This window comes from Cervus elaphus, chromosome 29 (genome assembly GCF_910594005.1).
Source record: "Cervus elaphus chromosome 29, mCerEla1.1, whole genome shotgun sequence".
NCBI lineage: Eukaryota > Metazoa > Chordata > Mammalia > Artiodactyla > Cervidae > Cervus > Cervus elaphus.
The window spans coordinates 27,420,575-27,438,891 of NC_057843.1; the positions used below are offsets into that span (position 1 = coordinate 27,420,575).

The window sequence follows — 18,317 nt, forward strand, 5'->3', positions numbered from 1 at the left end:
TACTGATGTGTATTCTCTGTGGACACACTCTACTATCAGAGCAGGATGTTAAGAGACAATATTTTTACACATTTATTCTATCTAAATCCATCACGTGTTTACTTTCTGAATATCTATAACTGTCATTTATAACAAGATCATAAAAAGTCAAATACTCTTAACTCAAACTTTGAGTCATAGAATTACAATCAATTTTCAGAAAAAGTACAATTGCTGTGTTTCCTTACTCTACCTTACGAAATTGCCTACTGTAACGTGACACTAAAATTCAGCCACTTAAAAGGGGAGAGATACAGCATAGCAATGTGAGTATGGGGGTGATGCTACTTCATTCATCTTCGTGATTTAGAAATTCAGATAATAGCTCCTATTTAAAGGAAGTTTCATCATTGAATCCAGTGTCGTGCCTGATTGTGTTAATGAAATAAAATTTGAAAAATGTACCTAATTCCTTCCTATGGTGTCACTATTCAATAAAGATTAAGGTACCACGTTTTGTTTTGTTTCTGCATACACTGGATTACACAGCAAGAGTTCACGTCTTGTACTAATATATGCTAAATACTTGCATAGTCTATAGACCATTGTTGGTACAAGTAGCAGTAGCGTAGGCATTTTAGATCGCAGAGCCCCAGTGGTCTACGTTTTGTTTGCTTTGACATTATTAAACTCAATCTGTTTCTCTGTGACTCTAATGACTGCATTTGCATGGCAGAAAAGTTTGCTTTGTGGATCAACTTGTATTAACAGTGCTTGCATGTTGTTTTCTGCCCTTGCTCGCGGTGTTCCATGAGCAGACAGAGCACCTTCAGCTGCCCTGAATAATTATGCACAATCAATAAGTTTCTGTGTTTGTCTTTGTCGTTTCTTTGATGTGGCCTCCAGGATGCTGCTGGCAAGGTGCTTGACCGCTGGGCCATCATGTCTCGAGAAGAGGAAATCATCACCCTTCAGCAGTTTCTGCGGTTCGGAGAAACCAAATCCATCGTGGAGCTGATGGCGATTCAGGAGAAGGAAGGGCAGGCCGTAGCTGTACCATCTTCAAAGACAGACTCAGACATCAGAACTTTCATTGAGAGCAATAATCGCACCAGGAGTCCCAGCCTCCTAGCCCATCTAGAGAACAGCAACCCTTCCAGCATTCATCACTTCGAAAACATCCCCAACAGCCTCGCCTTCCTGCTGCCATTCCAGTACATAAACCCGGTCTCAGCCCCGCTGCTAGGATTGCCTCCGAACGGGCTGCTGTTAGAACAACCAGGACTGAGGCTGCGGGAGCCCAGCCTTTCGACCCAGAATGAATATAATGAGAGCAGTGAGTCTGAAGTCTCCCCCACGCCCTACAAGAACGATCAAACACCCAATAGAAATGCCCTGACCAGCATCACTAACGTGGAGCCCAAAACCGAGCCAGCCTGCGTGTCCCCCATTCAGAATTCCGCCCCAGTCAGTGACCTGTCCAAAACTGAACACCCGAAGAGCTCATTCCGGATCCACAGGATGAGAAGGATGGGGTCGGCCTCCCGGAAGGGAAGAGTGTTCTGTAACGCGTGTGGGAAGACATTCTATGACAAAGGTACTCTCAAAATCCATTATAACGCGGTTCACCTGAAGATCAAACATCGGTGCACCATTGAAGGCTGCAATATGGTCTTTAGCTCCCTTCGCAGCCGTAACCGCCACAGTGCAAACCCTAACCCTCGCCTTCACATGCCTATGCTAAGGAATAACCGAGACAAAGATTTAATCCGGGCCACGTCCGGGGCTGCCACCCCCGTCATAGCAAGTACAAAATCGAATCTCACACTCACGAGCCCTGGCCGGCCCCCAATGGGTTTTACCACTCCCCCACTAGACCCCGTCTTACAGAACCCTCTCCCTAGCCAGCTGGTGTTTTCTGGGCTAAAGACTGTCCAACCAGTTCCTCCATTTTATAGAAGTTTACTCACTCCAGGGGAAATGGTGAGTCCTCCGACCTCCCTCCCGACCAGTCCCATCATCCCAACCAGTGGTACCATAGAGCAGCACCCCCCACCCCCCTCTGAGCCAGCAGCGCCAGTAGTGATGATGGCCACTCATGAGCCCAGTGCCGACCTGGCGCCCAAGAAGAAGCCCAGGAAGTCCAGCATGCCTGTGAAGATCGAGAAGGAAATTATTGATACCGCCGATGAGTTTGACGATGAAGATGACGACCCCAATGACAGCGGGCCTGTGGTCAATGATGGGAGCCATGACAATCACTGCCACTCCCAGGAGGAGATGAGTCCGGGCATGTCTGTGAAGGACTTTTCTAAGCATAGCAGGACCCGGTGCATTTCAAGGACAGAAATAAGAAGGGCTGACAGCATGACTTCTGAGGACCAAGAACCTGAGCGGGACTATGAGAATGAGTCTGAGTCTTCGGAGCCCAAACTCGGTGAGGAATCCATGGAGGGGGATGAGCATATGCACAGTGAGGTGAGCGAGAAAGTCCTGATGAACAGTGAGAGGCCGGACGAGAACCACAGTGAGCCCTCTCACCAGGATGTCATCAAGGTGAAGGAGGAGTTTACAGATCCCACTTACGACATGTTTTACATGAGCCAGTACGGACTGTACAACGGCGGGGGTGCCAGCATGGCAGCCCTGCACGAGAGCTTTACGTCGTCCCTGAATTACGGCAGCCCTCAGAAGTTCTCCCCAGAAGGGGACCTGTGTTCTAGCCCAGACCCTAAAATCTGTTATGTGTGCAAGAAGAGTTTCAAAAGCTCCTACAGCGTGAAGCTTCACTACAGAAACGTTCACTTGAAAGAGATGCATGTCTGCACGGTGGCCGGCTGCAACGCTGCCTTCCCCTCTCGCCGAAGCAGAGACAGGTCAGTAAATCTCCATTGGCTGCTCCTCCTGGGGGGGTGGAGGGTGCCAGTCATGGTGGACTTGACACATTAAAAAAAAAATCCAACTTAGATGTTTTCGATGCACTGTAAAGACTGTCCACAGTGACCGCGTGATCCCCAGGCTGCCATGCTCGTGAAGGATTGTTGCAGTCGGTGCTTGTTCTGGTTAAGCATGCAGAATCATACGCCATCTTACTCAGTAATGCACGCCATTTTTCTCTGTGCTCTGTGTGTGTGTATGTGCGTGTGTGTTTCCATGCATCTAGGTGTGAATAAGTTAACTGTGTACACAGTTCCCTGCTTTCCCATGAACCTTCACTTAGAAGCTGCAGCTTCTGTTATATATATTTCTGCTTTGCCTTGTGGCTTTATAATTAAATCAATATATTATCTTCATACACACGTATTTATCCAATATAGAAACAGAAATTTACGGATGGAAAGAACCATAGGTCCAGGACATCGAGACAGCCTGCATCTGCGTAGGTATAACCAGAAATGTTATCGTTCTTACATGAGTATTTAGTGTATCCATGAATTCTTTAAGAGTTGTAGATACATCGGAAGAAAATGGGACCAAAGTAATTGTTGATACGGGGAAATGTTATGACGATTGTGGGTTACTTCAACTTCACAATATCTTTGAGCACATCTCTAAAATATAGTCTGTCATGGGAATTATGCATAGAAGGGGAGACATGCATATACTTTGAGGATCAGTTAGAATATATTATGTCCAGCCTTCAGATGACATCACACCTTAGGTATGTAGCTGTGGCTCTGAAACGGTTGGGTTTAAACAGAAGCAGCTGGTCCTAAACCTACAGTGTTCTTTTTCAATCTTAAAGAAAATGTAATATAAAAGGAATGTGTTAAGGTGGTCACTGGTGGAGTAACACAGTTGTCCTCCTCTTGTGGAGATAAGCTTATGAGCAGAGTATTATACACCAGCCTAACTAGAGTCACACAGTTAGTTCATCCCATTATAGCAAATGCAGTTTTTGGTTTTACATTGTCTTTTAATAATGTATCTGGAGAAAATTTTTTACATGGTAAAAATCAATGTATGTAGAAGAAACAGTATTAACTAGGAAGTTTCCAAATAGCTACCACCCAAATTCTAGTGTTTCCCTGATGGGTAGAGTTGTTTGATAAAGTAACATATAATAGAAGTACCCTGAAAAGTAGTGATCTGCCTCTAGAATGTTTTTATCCATATTTAAAAGTTCAGTCTTCTTAAAAATAAAAGAAGAAAATACTTTTTCCTTTCTACTAAAATACAAGGGACCCAATGCATGAAAAGCAAAATCTCTGAGAAAAAATTCAGTGGCTTTCTTCATACAATTCAAAACATGCTTTGAAGAGAAATCTATCTTAAAAAATTCCCTCCCCCCAACTCCATTTACCTTGTTCTGTAAAAATGTTTTATGGTCTCAGAGTTCTTTTCAGTTCCAGGTTATCATTGACAGTCCCAAAATACAGCAGTTAAGATAGCTAGACTTTGAATAATAAAATATAATACTATATCCATCCCCCCCACGTTTGTAAGTAATATTCATTCTTTTACATTTGAAATAGTGCACTTGTGATAATGAGGTTAATGCATTGGATTTTTTTTTTTTAACAAAAATAAAAGACTCATGAAAAACTGCATAAAATATTTATGGAAATGGAGTGTTTGAAGACAAGCCAAAATTTAAGCTTATTTGCATGAATTCCTATCACAGTTTTAGTTGGTTTGCTGAAAATACTGCAAGTCATAACACTCAAATAAATGGCTCTGGGACCAAAGGCTACAACACCCAAAGCCTGGTGCTTTCATTTACATCAAGCCACTAGAAAACACAAGCGCAGTTTTTATGCCCCACTGTAAGGAAGTACTGTGGAGAGGGTGGTTTGTCTGAGGAAAAACATTTACTGATAGCAGCAGAATATTTCAGTCTCTAATTTTATTCTAAGGATTGAGCATTCCATGGGTGACCATCCATATACAAGTTGAGGCCACTGCCCAGCATTACTAGGATATAGGATATTCCAGGTGGGAAGCATAATACAGATATTCTCCCACGTACGTTCAGTCTCCCAAGAGATTGCAAACCCCAGAAGACAGGTGATTACATTTCATATGGGTGAAATAGCATGTCACGCCAAATCTTTTTAATTCTGGAATTTTGTCACACACAATAAAAGGCAAATTGGACCAAAAAAGTACTGTACAAGAAAGTCTTCTGATCCTCACTTGAAACTTTGCTTTTCAAGAGTCCTCAAATCTTTTGACCTCAGGGTAAACACTTAGCAGAAACTTTGATACTTCAACTTTTTTTTAATAAGAAGCGTGTTCATCCTTGTTGAGTCCATGACTTAATATATGAGCATAGCTACCACCAAATAAGCAAAAGTAGGGATGCCATTGAATATCATCCTCTTCTGCATCTCAGGAAACATAACTGCACTATAACTGTACCCCTGTTTCATTGTCATCAACTAATGTTGACCTGTAATTTGATCTCCTTATTCACAAAGCCTCTGCCTAACATCTCAAATCTACCCAGTAGACTTCTCTTCCCTTGTCTCTTCACTTTTACTGTTTCAGTCACAAGAACTCCAGGAATTTTATGTCCCTGCTTTTTCCCTTTTCAGTTCACTATGAAGCTAGGCTAAGTTTTCTTACCTTTCTATGAGCCAACACACCTTCCCAAACAGAAATCCTCCTTTGTCTTTAATCCTGCTGTCCTTGCATCCATTTCTCTCCTCTCCCCAGAGTCTCGATTCATCCATCCTGGACTCTACAGCATCTTCCTTGTGCAAACAGCATTAGAAGGCATTTTGAGTTGGGGTCGAAGTATGCAAGGGGTTTACCTATGATAAAACTAACAGAATAAACCCTCTTCCTTCTATTTATGAAAGTAGCCTTCTTGTCTTTGGGCTTAGAACACTTTACAGGAGTGAGAAACAGGTCTTCCTCGGCTTCTTCCAAGATGGTTGTATTTGAGGGAGTTGTATGTTTGGTCTCAGACAAGCAGTCAGCAGGATGGAAGTAGAAAGATGGTAAATGCTGTGTGTTACATTTGGCAGCTAGTTAGCAGAGTTGTCCAAGTCTTTGCTTAGCATCTTTCTAGGTCTTGTAAGATGAGATTGAAGCCTTTTTGAAAAACAATATTCTTTGTGTGAAGTCGCCAAAAGGGACATGAGAGAGATAGCGGGGCACAAGCAAGGTTTGTGAGGGCTGAGGATTCTAAGTGTCAGAAGTGTCCTTTCTATGCATTTGTGAATGAGTGTGAGTTTAATAAATTTGAAAGCAAGGAGGACCATTCCATACTAATGACACACAGCAAGCTAATATGCACAAACTCCAATTTGTCTGGTCACTAGGTGGCTGTCAGGGTAATTTTCATTCTGAGTTTTAGAAGCACAATGTAAATTACTTTCCCTGTAAAGAACCACAGAACTATAAGGCGATGGCTGATATTTAAGTGAATACTGATAGGAGTGTGTAATGTTACACCCGACAGTCACTAGACACCTGTACTTCTTTCTTGTTTGTCCTTGATTTTTCTGCTAAGATTCTTCTGTCAGGGAAAGCAAAGCTGACACTAGGTTTTGAAGTATACCTATGAAAATACTCCCTTGGAAGAATAATTCTAACTGGGCTAGAACCTACAGTCTTCATTAAGGACGTTTTCTTGAAGAGTATCATAGAGTTGGTTGGCCCTGGCTTTCTTCGGTCATTTCTCATCCTCCGTCTGGTATTTTGATCCCCAGGAGGGCTGAGTGGCCATGGATCATCTGTATCTTAGGGAATCCCATTTATAAATTACATTTGGTTTTTATTCCAAAAAATAAAAACCCCTGTGTCCTCTTCTGCTGAATTCCTTATCATTTGCTAGTATGTTAAAAATCTATTTATATCTGTTTCAGTGATTGGCTGTTTTAAAACTCCCTCAACTATAATGAAGACTTTGTCCACAAAAACTAGATGGTCTGCATAGAAAGAAATATTTAATCTGTTTGTTTTTCATCTTAACATGAATTTTACCATCTTTGTTCCTCTCTTCCCTCTGAGAATAGTGGCCACTCATTGCTACAGTTTGTCTTGAATTTTATCAGAAAGGTAAGCATTATGTTTAATCTTCAAGGTGTAGGAAAGGTGATTCAGCCCCATGAATAAATTTAGAAACAAAATAATATTTGCTTAGGGTGATTTATAAATAAATATGAGGCAACCATTGGTGCCAAGTGGAAACCTTCTCTTTGATTGCTACTTAAATCCGTCCAGATTTAAAACATGTAAACTTCTTGATTTGTATGAAGTAAGACATCTGTATTTGGTTTATTAAAACGTGCTGATGTCTCCAGAACTAAATTTGTTCCTATATAGGCCTCTGGGTAGCCGTAGCTAAAAAGCAGAGATGTATAGTTTTTGCTTGTTTGATTACCTGACTTCCAGCCCTGTACAGGTGTGCGGGCATAAATTAACATAAGCTACCTCTGACGAGTCACTGCATACATTAACAGCAGAGGTGAAGATGCGAAAACATGCTACCTGTCTCCTGTTATCACCTTCCCAGCAGCGACATCCATTTTTCCCATCATTCTGTGCTTAGAAAAGTTCTCTGTAAGTTTCCAAAGAGAGATTTTCAATAAATGCATATGATTTCACCAGGCAATACCGCCAAGAAATGAGCCACTTAGCACCAATTTAAGATAACCATTAGTGTATTTGCCCTAATACAATTAGCTGTCAAACAGTGTGTTAATCTTCTCCAAGTAGGAGAAGAGAACACTTGAAGGCATCAGCTCTTTCATTTCCTATATTTTTTGCCACCCAAACTGCAGCTCTCCTTTACCAGATTTCTTTTAAAAGGTAAAGTCGCATGGGTCCTCTGACTTTTAAAGGAAGACATTTTTTTCCCCCTCTGTTACTCTTTTTGGTTTCACAATACAGCCAGGAGATCAATAGGTCTTTTGTACTTATCTCCATTACTTTCCATCAAAGGCAAACAAACAAAATAAATTTCCCCTTCTGAGTAATTGCTAGTTGTGTCCTCCTCAAGCGAAACTTTGGTAGTAAGATAAACTTCGGTGTCATTCCTGTCTCTGGGGTTCTTTTTATATCCTGGGAGAAGAGCAGTGAGCAAAACGGCCTCCTTGTATCATGGGGAGAGACTCTGTCAAGCCTACCATGAGCCTCGGATCTTCCTAATGACCTCCTGCTGGCCCAGCTGGATGTAAGACAAGCTCATTTAAGCCTCTGCTGACCTTTCACTCCTCCAGCCCAAGAAGTACACCAATCACTTCCACCAAACTGCCTACCAACTAGACAACAAAGCTTAATGGCAAGCAAAGGACTTCCTGTCCATGATACAAAGTTCTTACAAATTTCTCTTGATGAGAGTACCATTAAATCTCTTGCGGCTACATAACTTCCACTGTGTAAATGCAATGCTTCCATATACCCTGTATTCCTACCTTCCCTCAAAAGGAATGAGCTACTACTCTCTCCATCGGGAACTTGAAAATCCAGGCAGAAATAGCATTTAGATCAGCATGTACATACTGCATGCATAGTTGGTAATTTTCAGGATGGCACCACTTTGAAAGGGTCATCTTCATGATTTCTGTCTCCCTTGGGTCTCCCACCACCTATCTGATCCCCTGATAGACTTCTTTGATCTCATTCTTTCTTATAATGATTCATTCTAAGTATTTGTTTTTGTAGATAGTCTTGTCTTTTTTAAAACAAATAAAAAAGGCCATTTCTCACCTGGAAGCAGGTTATGAGACTTCACACACTTATTAGTATTTGCTTGTATCCTTCCTGCAAAGATGGGTTCTCCATACCGTAAGAGACTTCTACCAGCCCTTTCTTGCTGAGTGATTTGTTGTTGTTGTTGTGCTAAGGAGACAGACTTTTCTTTCTCTGTTGAAATTTCATTGTGAAGGTTGGGCTAGAAAGCGTTTCTTTTTTCTGTTTTTTAAAAGCCTTCTCAGAAATAATTTAATGTTTTTGCCGTAAGACTCCCACAAGCTTCAAATAAATGAATGTGGCAGAATATGAAAGGAGTTTACACTTGCCAAAAAATTACAATGTCATAAAAAAAGGATTTATTAACTTTGATTCTTGAGTGCCAAGATGTGTGTGTGTGTGTGCATGTGTGAGAGAGAAGCAAGCTGAGGAAGAGGAAAAAAGAATGCTTTTCAGGAAAGGACAATTTTTCTTCAGTTACTTAACAGAAAGCTACACTTTTTAAAAAATACCTAGATTTTATGTCCTAATGCAAGCGGCTTGAATTAAAACAGGAGTTGTAAATTCCTGGTAAAAAGCTGTTATGCCTGAAGTGTTAGTGATCTTAACTCTAGTACTTTATGGAGTTTATTACTTCTTTTATTAACAAGGGGGGAAAATGTTACCTACTTCTAGTTTAATTCTTTTTCTTGCTTGCTCTAATTATTTTGACTTTACCTTAGTAAAAAAAAAAAAACAAGAAAAAAAAACTGTGTTTCCAACCTGAACATACGTAAGTGATGCCTCCAGTTTGCTATTGCATATATCAACTGGAATCATTGCCAGCTATTCAGAAATTATGCTAACGTTCTCATCTAAATGTATCCACATAAAGTATATGTGTGTTTATATGTGAACAACCACATAAATAAGAATATCAAAAGACAGATCATCCTTAATTGCCAGAGTAGACATCTTCCTCTTGGGAAATGATGTATGAAGTTACTTTAGCACATGGATGGGAAATAAGATTTTTTTCAGTCAGAAGAGACAGATTTGGGCGATGAGAACAACAGACCTTCAGAAGTAAGCCTCATGGGTCTGATGGCCAGCTGAGGGGAGCCGCTCGAACTCTGCTGGCTTTTTAGTCTGCTCTGTCACCAAGGGGGCACTGGGGGGTCAGTCCGCTCACTAGTAATTGTGTTTTACAGACTTCTAAAGCAATTGGCTCAGTCAGTCCCAATTCAATAAAAGTGGAGAGCAAGAGAGAGAGCACTTTTGTTCTATTTTTTACTTGAAATTATTTCATTCAGCAGTCTGTCTTTTTTATTACCAGGACTTGACATTAGCACTCCAAGCTATATTAGCATCCATTTCAGCAGTTCAGTAATGGTATTAAAAAAACACTTAACTTCAACGGTGAATGGTTGTATGACAGTACCATAAAAAATCCACATTAAAAAAAAAAAACTTATGTATTTGTCCCAGCAAATTATTTTTCACTTGTTTAACCACTTCAAAGCTATGTTCTTGAGATGGGTTTTCACAAGAACCTTCTTGCACTCAGAAGCAAGCAGTCAGCAGTGCTCTGTTGATTAGGGAATCAGGAGAACAGGGAAAGAGAGATCCAGTGGGGAGAGGGGAGGTAAAGATGCTGTTTACCCTGTAGTTAGATTACCTTCCATTCATCAGCAGAGATGGAATTGGCAACCTCAGAGCACCCAAGGTGAAATTCTTGGATCCTCATGCCTGGCTGGGATTTGATTTTTAACCCAGCACTCCCCAAACTTGGGAGCAGAGCCTAACTACTTTGGCACTGCAGCGTGCTCATAAATGACTACATTAGGTTCTAAATTTTGATTAAACATTCAGTAATTAATCAATGGTAGACATGAAGCAGTTGGCAAGGTCCAGAGCTGCAAAATGTTTAAGACATAAAACATTACGAAGTAATTAGAATATGCTCCTTCAAGAGAAGGATTGCCTTCAATAAAGAGGTAAATGATAGCATCCTGCTTATTGTGGACGTAGGCAGCCAGAGCAATATGATAAACTGCTGGAGATACACATATCAGTAATCATCCACATTATTAGTGCCATTAATCATAATTCCAAAAATATGACAGCAGCAGCCAACTTTTTGACCAATTTCGCTTCTGCCTGTTGGCCATTATAACTTCGCTAATAGACTGCAGAGCTCCTGTGCGTGGCAGTTTGCATTGAGAATGGAAGGTTAATTATATTTGAGCTGCTGATTTCTTCTCTCCTTGGAAAAGGCTTAGCACTTTGACAATCCCAAGAGCTCACTGTTGTTAAACCAGTAAAAGTACTTTATTGAAATTTTCTTTGTTGGTCAGGAACGAGGAGATGCTTCAAATGAGAGAGATGCGCCAGGCTGGCATAGCCGCTAATGTTTCTTGCTCCAAAGTGATCCTTGGGCAAAAAAATGAAGTCAGAGGTTTCTTTAGCTCGCTTTGCTCTCGTTTCTCTTCGGCAGACTGGTAGAAATTTCACTCTATGGTGATACACCAGGTGAATCCCACAAGATGCGTGGTGGTCTCAATATGTATATATAGGACTAAGAAGTTGGGGGAAGTGGTTAATGGTATTGGAAGCAATAAGCACCTCTTTCATACAGAATTCTGCTTCTATGGCTATGCTTGTGTGAATCAGGAGTAAAAAGAATTTCAGAAAAATCTGAATGTTTCTAAACATTGAAAGGTAGCATAGTCGTGTTGCTGGTTGCTTAACTGAAGTTTTTCTGTTGGTAGTTTTGACACCATTTAACCAAAGATATTAGATTTTTGTGCATTCTTTTTGCTCATGTGTCTTAAATAGTTTCATTTTCAACACGGAATTCTAGATAAGGCTGTAGCTCAATTATAATATTGCCTACAAAATCCTGTCCCCTGGGGAACTCGCACATCCCTAATGCTCTCTTTTTAAAAGATCACAAATTGTTTTAATGATATAAAACCTTCTTGGATAGTTGGGAAGTATTTCCTTTGAAAAAGACCTCAGAAAGAAACTGATGTTCCATGTTGTACACATTAGAAAAGAAAGCTTATTTTTAAATAGGAGAAGAAATTTGAATGTCAAGAGAAAAATGCATTCTTACTGTTTTGGAAATAGATCTTCGGAACTCTTTGTATAAGATGATAAAACATCGGATGGAAAACTGGAGAGTTAGTTCATCCAGGGTAAATATAAATCTCCAAATTGTAGCTCAGATTTTATTCAAGTCCTTAAAAGATGCCGGGGTGAATGGCTTTGCTTTCTTTTACCCAACAGTAGTAGTAAGCTGAGCACCATATGAGCTGCCTGATTGAGAAATTTTCCAAATGCTGTGAAAACATAATCCTATTCACAGTGTAACACACGTCTCACATTACAGTGCAACAGGTTATCTATTGAATAATCAGCACCCTCGAGAAGCCTCGATGTGTCAGATACAGCTCAGAAGTAAACTGGTTAGGGAACAGTGTTGGATATCAATTCTGCACTTAACCTGAGCATCCAGCATAGACATTTTCCATCCACCAATCTGCCTTCCCAAATGCCATCACTACATTAACATTTTTTATGCATTCCACAGCAATGACAAATTGTTTTGTAGCCGTAGTGCCAGATTTAGTATGCGAGAGACACGTTCGCCTCTGCCAGCAAACCAATAATTCTCACTAACATCTTCAGAGTTACAACATTTATAAAGTTGCAAAGTGGAGTAAACAAACCATCTGTTTGGCTTTTCCATATATGTCATGCTTTCTTATTAGCATATTACGATTCATTTAGTAAACAAATTTGGTGATTTCGTTCACGTCAAAGTTAGGTCGGAAGCTTGAAGATGATTAACATTCCTGGGACAGGCACATTAATACATTGCTTCCTCGGCAAAGTTAAATGGCTTCTCAGGAGAATCGCCCCTTGTTGACAAGATGAGACTGTCAATTTGGTTTGCCTGCCACATTAGGGGCCGTAAGGGGATGGCAGGCTCTGAGAGAGGGGAGTCATGTAGGCAGCATAATTCACTGTGAATTGAGAAAAGAAGTCTAATTCTGATAAATGGTCGACCCCAATACATCCTACCTGTTATTACAACAGACGTGCCGTATCTGTGCAGTAAATTAGCTAAACCCCTAAAGAGTTTGGTGGGAGCTTATCTTCAAGTGAATAATTTGAATGGAGAGAGAACTGTCTGCGTGACCAGTATGGATGATTTGTTTTATATTGAAAGAGATTGAAGGGACTGGGTTTCATACTTTTAATTTGCAAGAATTTGCTTAGCTTTTGTTTCTTGCATTTATCATATACTTCTGTACTTTTGGGGGGTGGGAGGGGCTGAGCATTGTTCACTAAAATTTTACATTGAATTTTCTGAGCTGAGAATGGTTTTCAGATCTTTTGGAGAAAATCTTTAAATACTACCTTAGAGAGCACCGCTCATTTTGCAAAAATGTATATACTATCAAAAATATCGTGACTTCACAGGGCTATAAGTGTACCACCATCAATAAATGGGAATACAAATATTTTTGAGGCATTCAGGACAACAGGTAGTGTCATGGCAATCTAGATAAGAGAATAAATAAGGCACAAAAGTTTTAACTTTTCGTTTCTGTGGATTTGGAGAGCAGATTTACATTTCCAATCAAGAATATTGACTCTGTCCAACAATACACTCAAACCCGGCATCCAGATTTTATATTTTATATTACAGGTTGAATATAAATTTATGTATGCCCATATACATACATAAAAACACACACACTATTTATATGTGGCAGTATCTGCTGTGTATACTTCACTGTGATCATTCTGGACAATTTGAGGTATGTGCATGTGTGTGAAGTGGCAAAGATAAGCAGGAAAATTAAAGGCAAAAGTTAGGCCAAAATGGAGCCTCGGTTCCACTTCACCTGGGGCACTGCAATTAATTATCAAGTATTTTGTTTCAATTTAGTAAGTTTAGGATGGCTCAGAACTGATTAAGAATTAAGGTTAGATTGGGCTTCTTATGTAACCTATAGCTTGATTCAGTTTCATGGCCACGTTTTGATTTTCTAACTTGGTCATGAGATTCTTATTTTTAAAAAAAGTTCTTATTTGTGTCTCAAAACCAAAGTTAAAATCTCAAAACACTTTTTCAGTGTGCTTATTTTTTTTTTCTTTTTATGGTTAAACATTGCATTAAGTTGAACTAGGTATTTGAACCAGCTTAGAAAGGGAAATGTGAGGAAAGAAAAGCTCAAGACAGGACTGACTTTCTCTAAAGGGTGTTTGCATTTACTTGACTGTTGGATTTGCTGTCTTCCGTGGTTGCACGCTAAAATTTTCTTTTTTTAACTGAGATATAATTGACTTGTTTTCGTTGAAGAAACCAAAAATGAGTGGTAGTCCACTTTAATCTAGTTAGAGTGCTCCCACTAAGCATTTCAAATAGTAAGTCTGGTTTCATGACCTCTTTTATGTCATATAAGCTTCATTACCTTTTGCTTTTAAAGGTGCTCTTAGTTTTCAAGAGGCTTTGGTAAACTCAGTACAGAAATAGTAGGAGTGAGTGCAGAGGTCAGAAGAAACGTTTGTGGTTCTAAGCATCGCCAAAGTTATAGGACTGTGTCATCCCCTAGTTATGTAGCGTTACCTTGCACCACAGTGGGGTATGAGTGGGTCAGGATTATCCTCTGCTATATTATCTGTGTCTTTTCTTAAATCTTTAGGTACATGTTTCCAGTCCTGGGATCACTGTTTTCACTTCTATAATTTGTTTTGGGGAAAGTTTAAGACTCTGCCTATTACTGATTGAAGTCAAATAAATGCACTTTTAATTATGTCCCATGTGCAAAGTATTGGGTTGATCAAAAGTTAGAGTGTTTCCATCAGATGTGATGGGGAAATCCAAATGAACTTTTTGGTCAACCCAGTATTCTACTTGAGCAGCAGGAGACTTGAAGTTGCATAAGATAGAGTTTGTGTTCTTAAAAGTGACCATCATGGAACTACAGTTTGGCCTACTGTCTTGATGAGATCCCCAGTAAGATCAGATCCTTCCTTCCTCTACTTAACAACTTACCTTCTGTCTTCATCCCAGTCTTTTTCTTTTCTCTGTAAGAGGAAGCTGCCTCCTCATATTGGTATTACCTACCTAATACCCAGTCAATGCAAATAGAAACAGCTTTTGTAGTGCTGACATTCTTATAAAGTATAATAAGTTCTAATACAGTTTTAGTTCATGGTTATTTTTTCCTCTTTTCTGGAGACAAATATTCAGAACATTCGGTTTATTTTCTAGAAAAACTCATCTCTGGAGAACTCAAACTCTGTTCCCTTCTGGAGTCCTCCTGCTCCTGATCACAGATAGCTGCCCACCGCTTCCTCTGCCGGGGGTCCTCCCATATCCAGCACTCTCTGGTCGTCTTCCGCTTTTTAGAATCCTCTTCCTCATATACCTGATAGTCTCTTGGTGACTTTTCTTTCTGTGTCTCTTCATCTTCCTTTTCTTTTTAACCTCTCTAGGTTTTGCTGATCCATGTAAACTTGTAAGTTGCTGTTAACTCCAGGTCTTCGTGTCTTCTCCTCGGAGAGTGTTCTGTGGCAGTTCACGGTTTGGATTGACTGAGTCCAGGTCTCTGTTAACATCAAGCACTGCTTTTTGTCCATTCTGTGGAGGCAAAGCTAACTTCCTGAGGTACAGGATCAGGACTCTCTCAAGAGTCTATCTCCTCTCGCTTTGCCTCTTTCCACTCCAGTAATACTGGGAGTTAAGTTAGAATAGCTCCAAGCCCACCATCATGAGAGTGAACCAGTAAGCTTTCCATGTTCTTCCTATCCCTAATTCTAGTATTTTGCATATGGCATTTCGGAGGATTATTACACAAAAATGAAATAGATTAAGAAATGAACATAAAAGAATCAATTCTCTTGAACTGTGGTTGCATAATGGAAATCGACTACCACGAATGAACCCGTGTACTGAAGTTATGAACAGCAGAGCTAATGCACTGCCCTGAGTTCATCTTTATTATTGCATTACACCTGAATCAATTGATAAAGTAGCTTTTTTTTTTAAAGGCAAGGATGGCACTTAATTGAATAAAAGTCAATGTAATTATATTAGCAGAGGCCAACAGTCCTGCTGACAGCGGAAAAGGGACACTGTTGAACCGAGTGCCAGAGCTGGTCTACACATTTCTGCACATCATTTGGTTGACAGATATTGAGGGCTGGTACCTCATCTAATTAGATTACAGATTTCTATTGCTGTAAGTGAGACATGAAGAGAAACATCTCTTCCTGGTACCACAACAGTGGAGATGTGTAATTTCACAAGTCATCTCAGGGAAGATGTGTCCATCTGGGGACCCGTGTGTCCTTTTGTCCATGTTAATTTATTCTTCCTTATTCAGTGCGTCTTGATGTGACTGCTCTGTGTCTGGCTGCTGCTTTCTCAGCAGTGAATCTAGGAAGCGGTAGCTGCAGATGTGTGAGAAGCAGCAGAGTTCTAGATTAGAGTCGTCGCAAAATGTGTGTTTGTGAAATTAAGAAAGGGAGGGGAGGGTGTTAAAAATAATACACAGGGGTAGGATTCTGCAAGCTGCTTATGGTTGGCAGGTTGTTTTATCAATGGAGTAATAGTACGTACTGCAACTCTATTTCCACATTCTTGTAATAACTCTGGTGGTGTCATACCCACATGTCAGGGGGGAAGATTTCTCAGTAGGCATTTCCTGCACTCTGCTTAACAACCTGCATTTGGAATCATCTGCCATCTGACACCAAGGAGACGGGGCGCGGCTGTCAGAGCAGGGACCCTGGGGACCACTTCTGTTTATCATTCACATATCCACAACACTGCATGCATCTGTATAGAGCTCATTTATGGATGACGATGATGCTGTGAATTTGGTTTATCTTAATTTGATTTATGATTTTTGGATGATGCGGCTGATCTGAAAATCATCAAGACAGCATATGAGATGATCGCTTATGACAGAAAATGATTTTTTGATCAGAACATTTTAAATCCCTATGTTATTGTTTAAGTTTTTTTTTCCAAACCAGATGTCTAGAATGTGAATTTGTTTTCTCTCTCTCTCCTTCTCTCTCTTTTTCTCTGTCTCTCATTCTTGCTTTCTTTTGTGATCGATTTAGCAAAAGATTAGAAAGCTGATCTTATTATCACAAGGTAAGCTCAGCCGTTCTAAGTGCTGTGCAGAGGGGGCCGCCGCCCCTCTGCCCCTTCAAACCCAGAGTGCTATATATTGTCTTGTGTGGAAAGGTGGAACGGGTTTCCCACCTTTCTTGTCTCTGAGGCACATACCTCTCAACCATCTCTAAGAAATATTAGCCATGCTCGTCACCAAACGGTGTGAGTCATTTTGGATTTTCCATACTTTTTAATTATAATCAGCAGGTATGTCGAACTTGATCCTGGCCATTCTAGGTCATTTCTATGATCACAATTAACTTCTCCAAGATGTAGAGCTTCCACCATTATTGAGAAGCTTTTATGCATCTGTATTTATTGGTTTGCTTTTTGGAAGGGTAGCCTTCAATTTAGACACTTGTCAAACATAAGCCTTTGCAGGTGGAGAGAGGTATATGCCCAAGGGCACTTTAAAAATAAATGGGGGATGTAAATACTAAGGCAATGTTTTCAGATAGATAATAACCTATCAGGCTTTGTAAATCATGACATCCCTATGGATGCTCTGGGACAAAACTTGTTTTTTTTTTTTTCTTTATATATATATATATATATATATATATACACACAAGCAAAGCACTCAGTGAGTACAGTATAAGTTTTGCTTGCCTAAGAAGTACAGATTCCAGTTATTAAAATGGAGGGACCATGTGTTATTATTGTGCTTGAATTTTTTTTTCCTTTGGTATTTATTGTGTGTGGGTTTTTTTCTTTTTTGGTCCCTTTGTTGTTTTTTTTTCCTTCTGTTGAGTGTGATTTTTTTTTTTTAAATGGGGGGTGGGTTTTATGTACTAAACCAACTTCTGTTTTTCACCTTTTTTTAAGATTAAAGTTTACAACTTGGAATTACTTGAAATATTATTTTTAACTCTGAAATATAGCAGCTTCTGAAGATAAATGTATTTTACTATTAGATTTAGCTGAGATCCCAAATCATTCTTAAAAAGGGGATTTATATTAAAGATAGTGTGTAACCCTCTTTTTATTAAATAAATTGCTAACCTTTTAAGCTAAATTATTTTCTTAAATAAGATGAGGAAGATGAGAGGGAACAAATTATTTTGTCAAGTGAATTCTAAATTATCTAAACCATTTACTCTTTTTTAAAAATAGGAATCCTTTTCATACCTCTAAAGTGTTCGCTGTAGAAAAAAGGGGGTTTCCTTCTGTTTTTAGGTAAATTCAAATTATTTGGTTTGGAGAAGCAGAAAGTTTCCATTCGTTTATCATATTCAGTATATTTTTTCAAATCTCTGCTGTGAGATTCTCTGCAGCTGATGCTGCTACAGAGTGAAAGGAACAGAACAATCATTCAGAAAAAGGTGCATGGGTTTGCTTTCATCCTTCCGTTGAGGACTTTTACTCTCTTATAAAAATTAACATTACGTTAATGAAGAGCTCCCCTTATTGCACTCCCCACTACCACTTACTCCCCAATCCTGAGGATGTAGGAAAATGCTTGCTTTTTACAATAGCGTCATTAGCAATGAATGCGCTTTGGTGATGCCTG

At 39.7% G+C, this 18,317-nt stretch overlaps 1 protein-coding gene across 17 annotated transcripts in view; it reads left to right on the plus strand.

Annotated features, from left to right (window-relative positions):
• BNC2 (basonuclin 2) overlaps positions 1 to 18,317 on the plus strand; it is a 470,587-nt gene that overhangs the window by 442,246 nt on the left and 10,024 nt on the right. For 10 of the 17 annotated variants that reach the window (XM_043890869.1, XM_043890870.1, XM_043890873.1 and 7 more), the window contains 2 exons: positions 886 to 2,855; positions 3,297 to 3,362. In XM_043890869.1, coding sequence (XP_043746804.1) covers positions 886 to 2,855; positions 3,297 to 3,362 — 2,036 coding nt within the window. Of the gene's footprint in view, positions 1 to 885; positions 2,856 to 3,296; positions 3,363 to 16,752; positions 16,787 to 18,317 lie in introns of those variants that run through there. The other 7 variants (XM_043890872.1, XM_043890871.1, XM_043890874.1 and 4 more) reach the window with 5 other exon arrangements.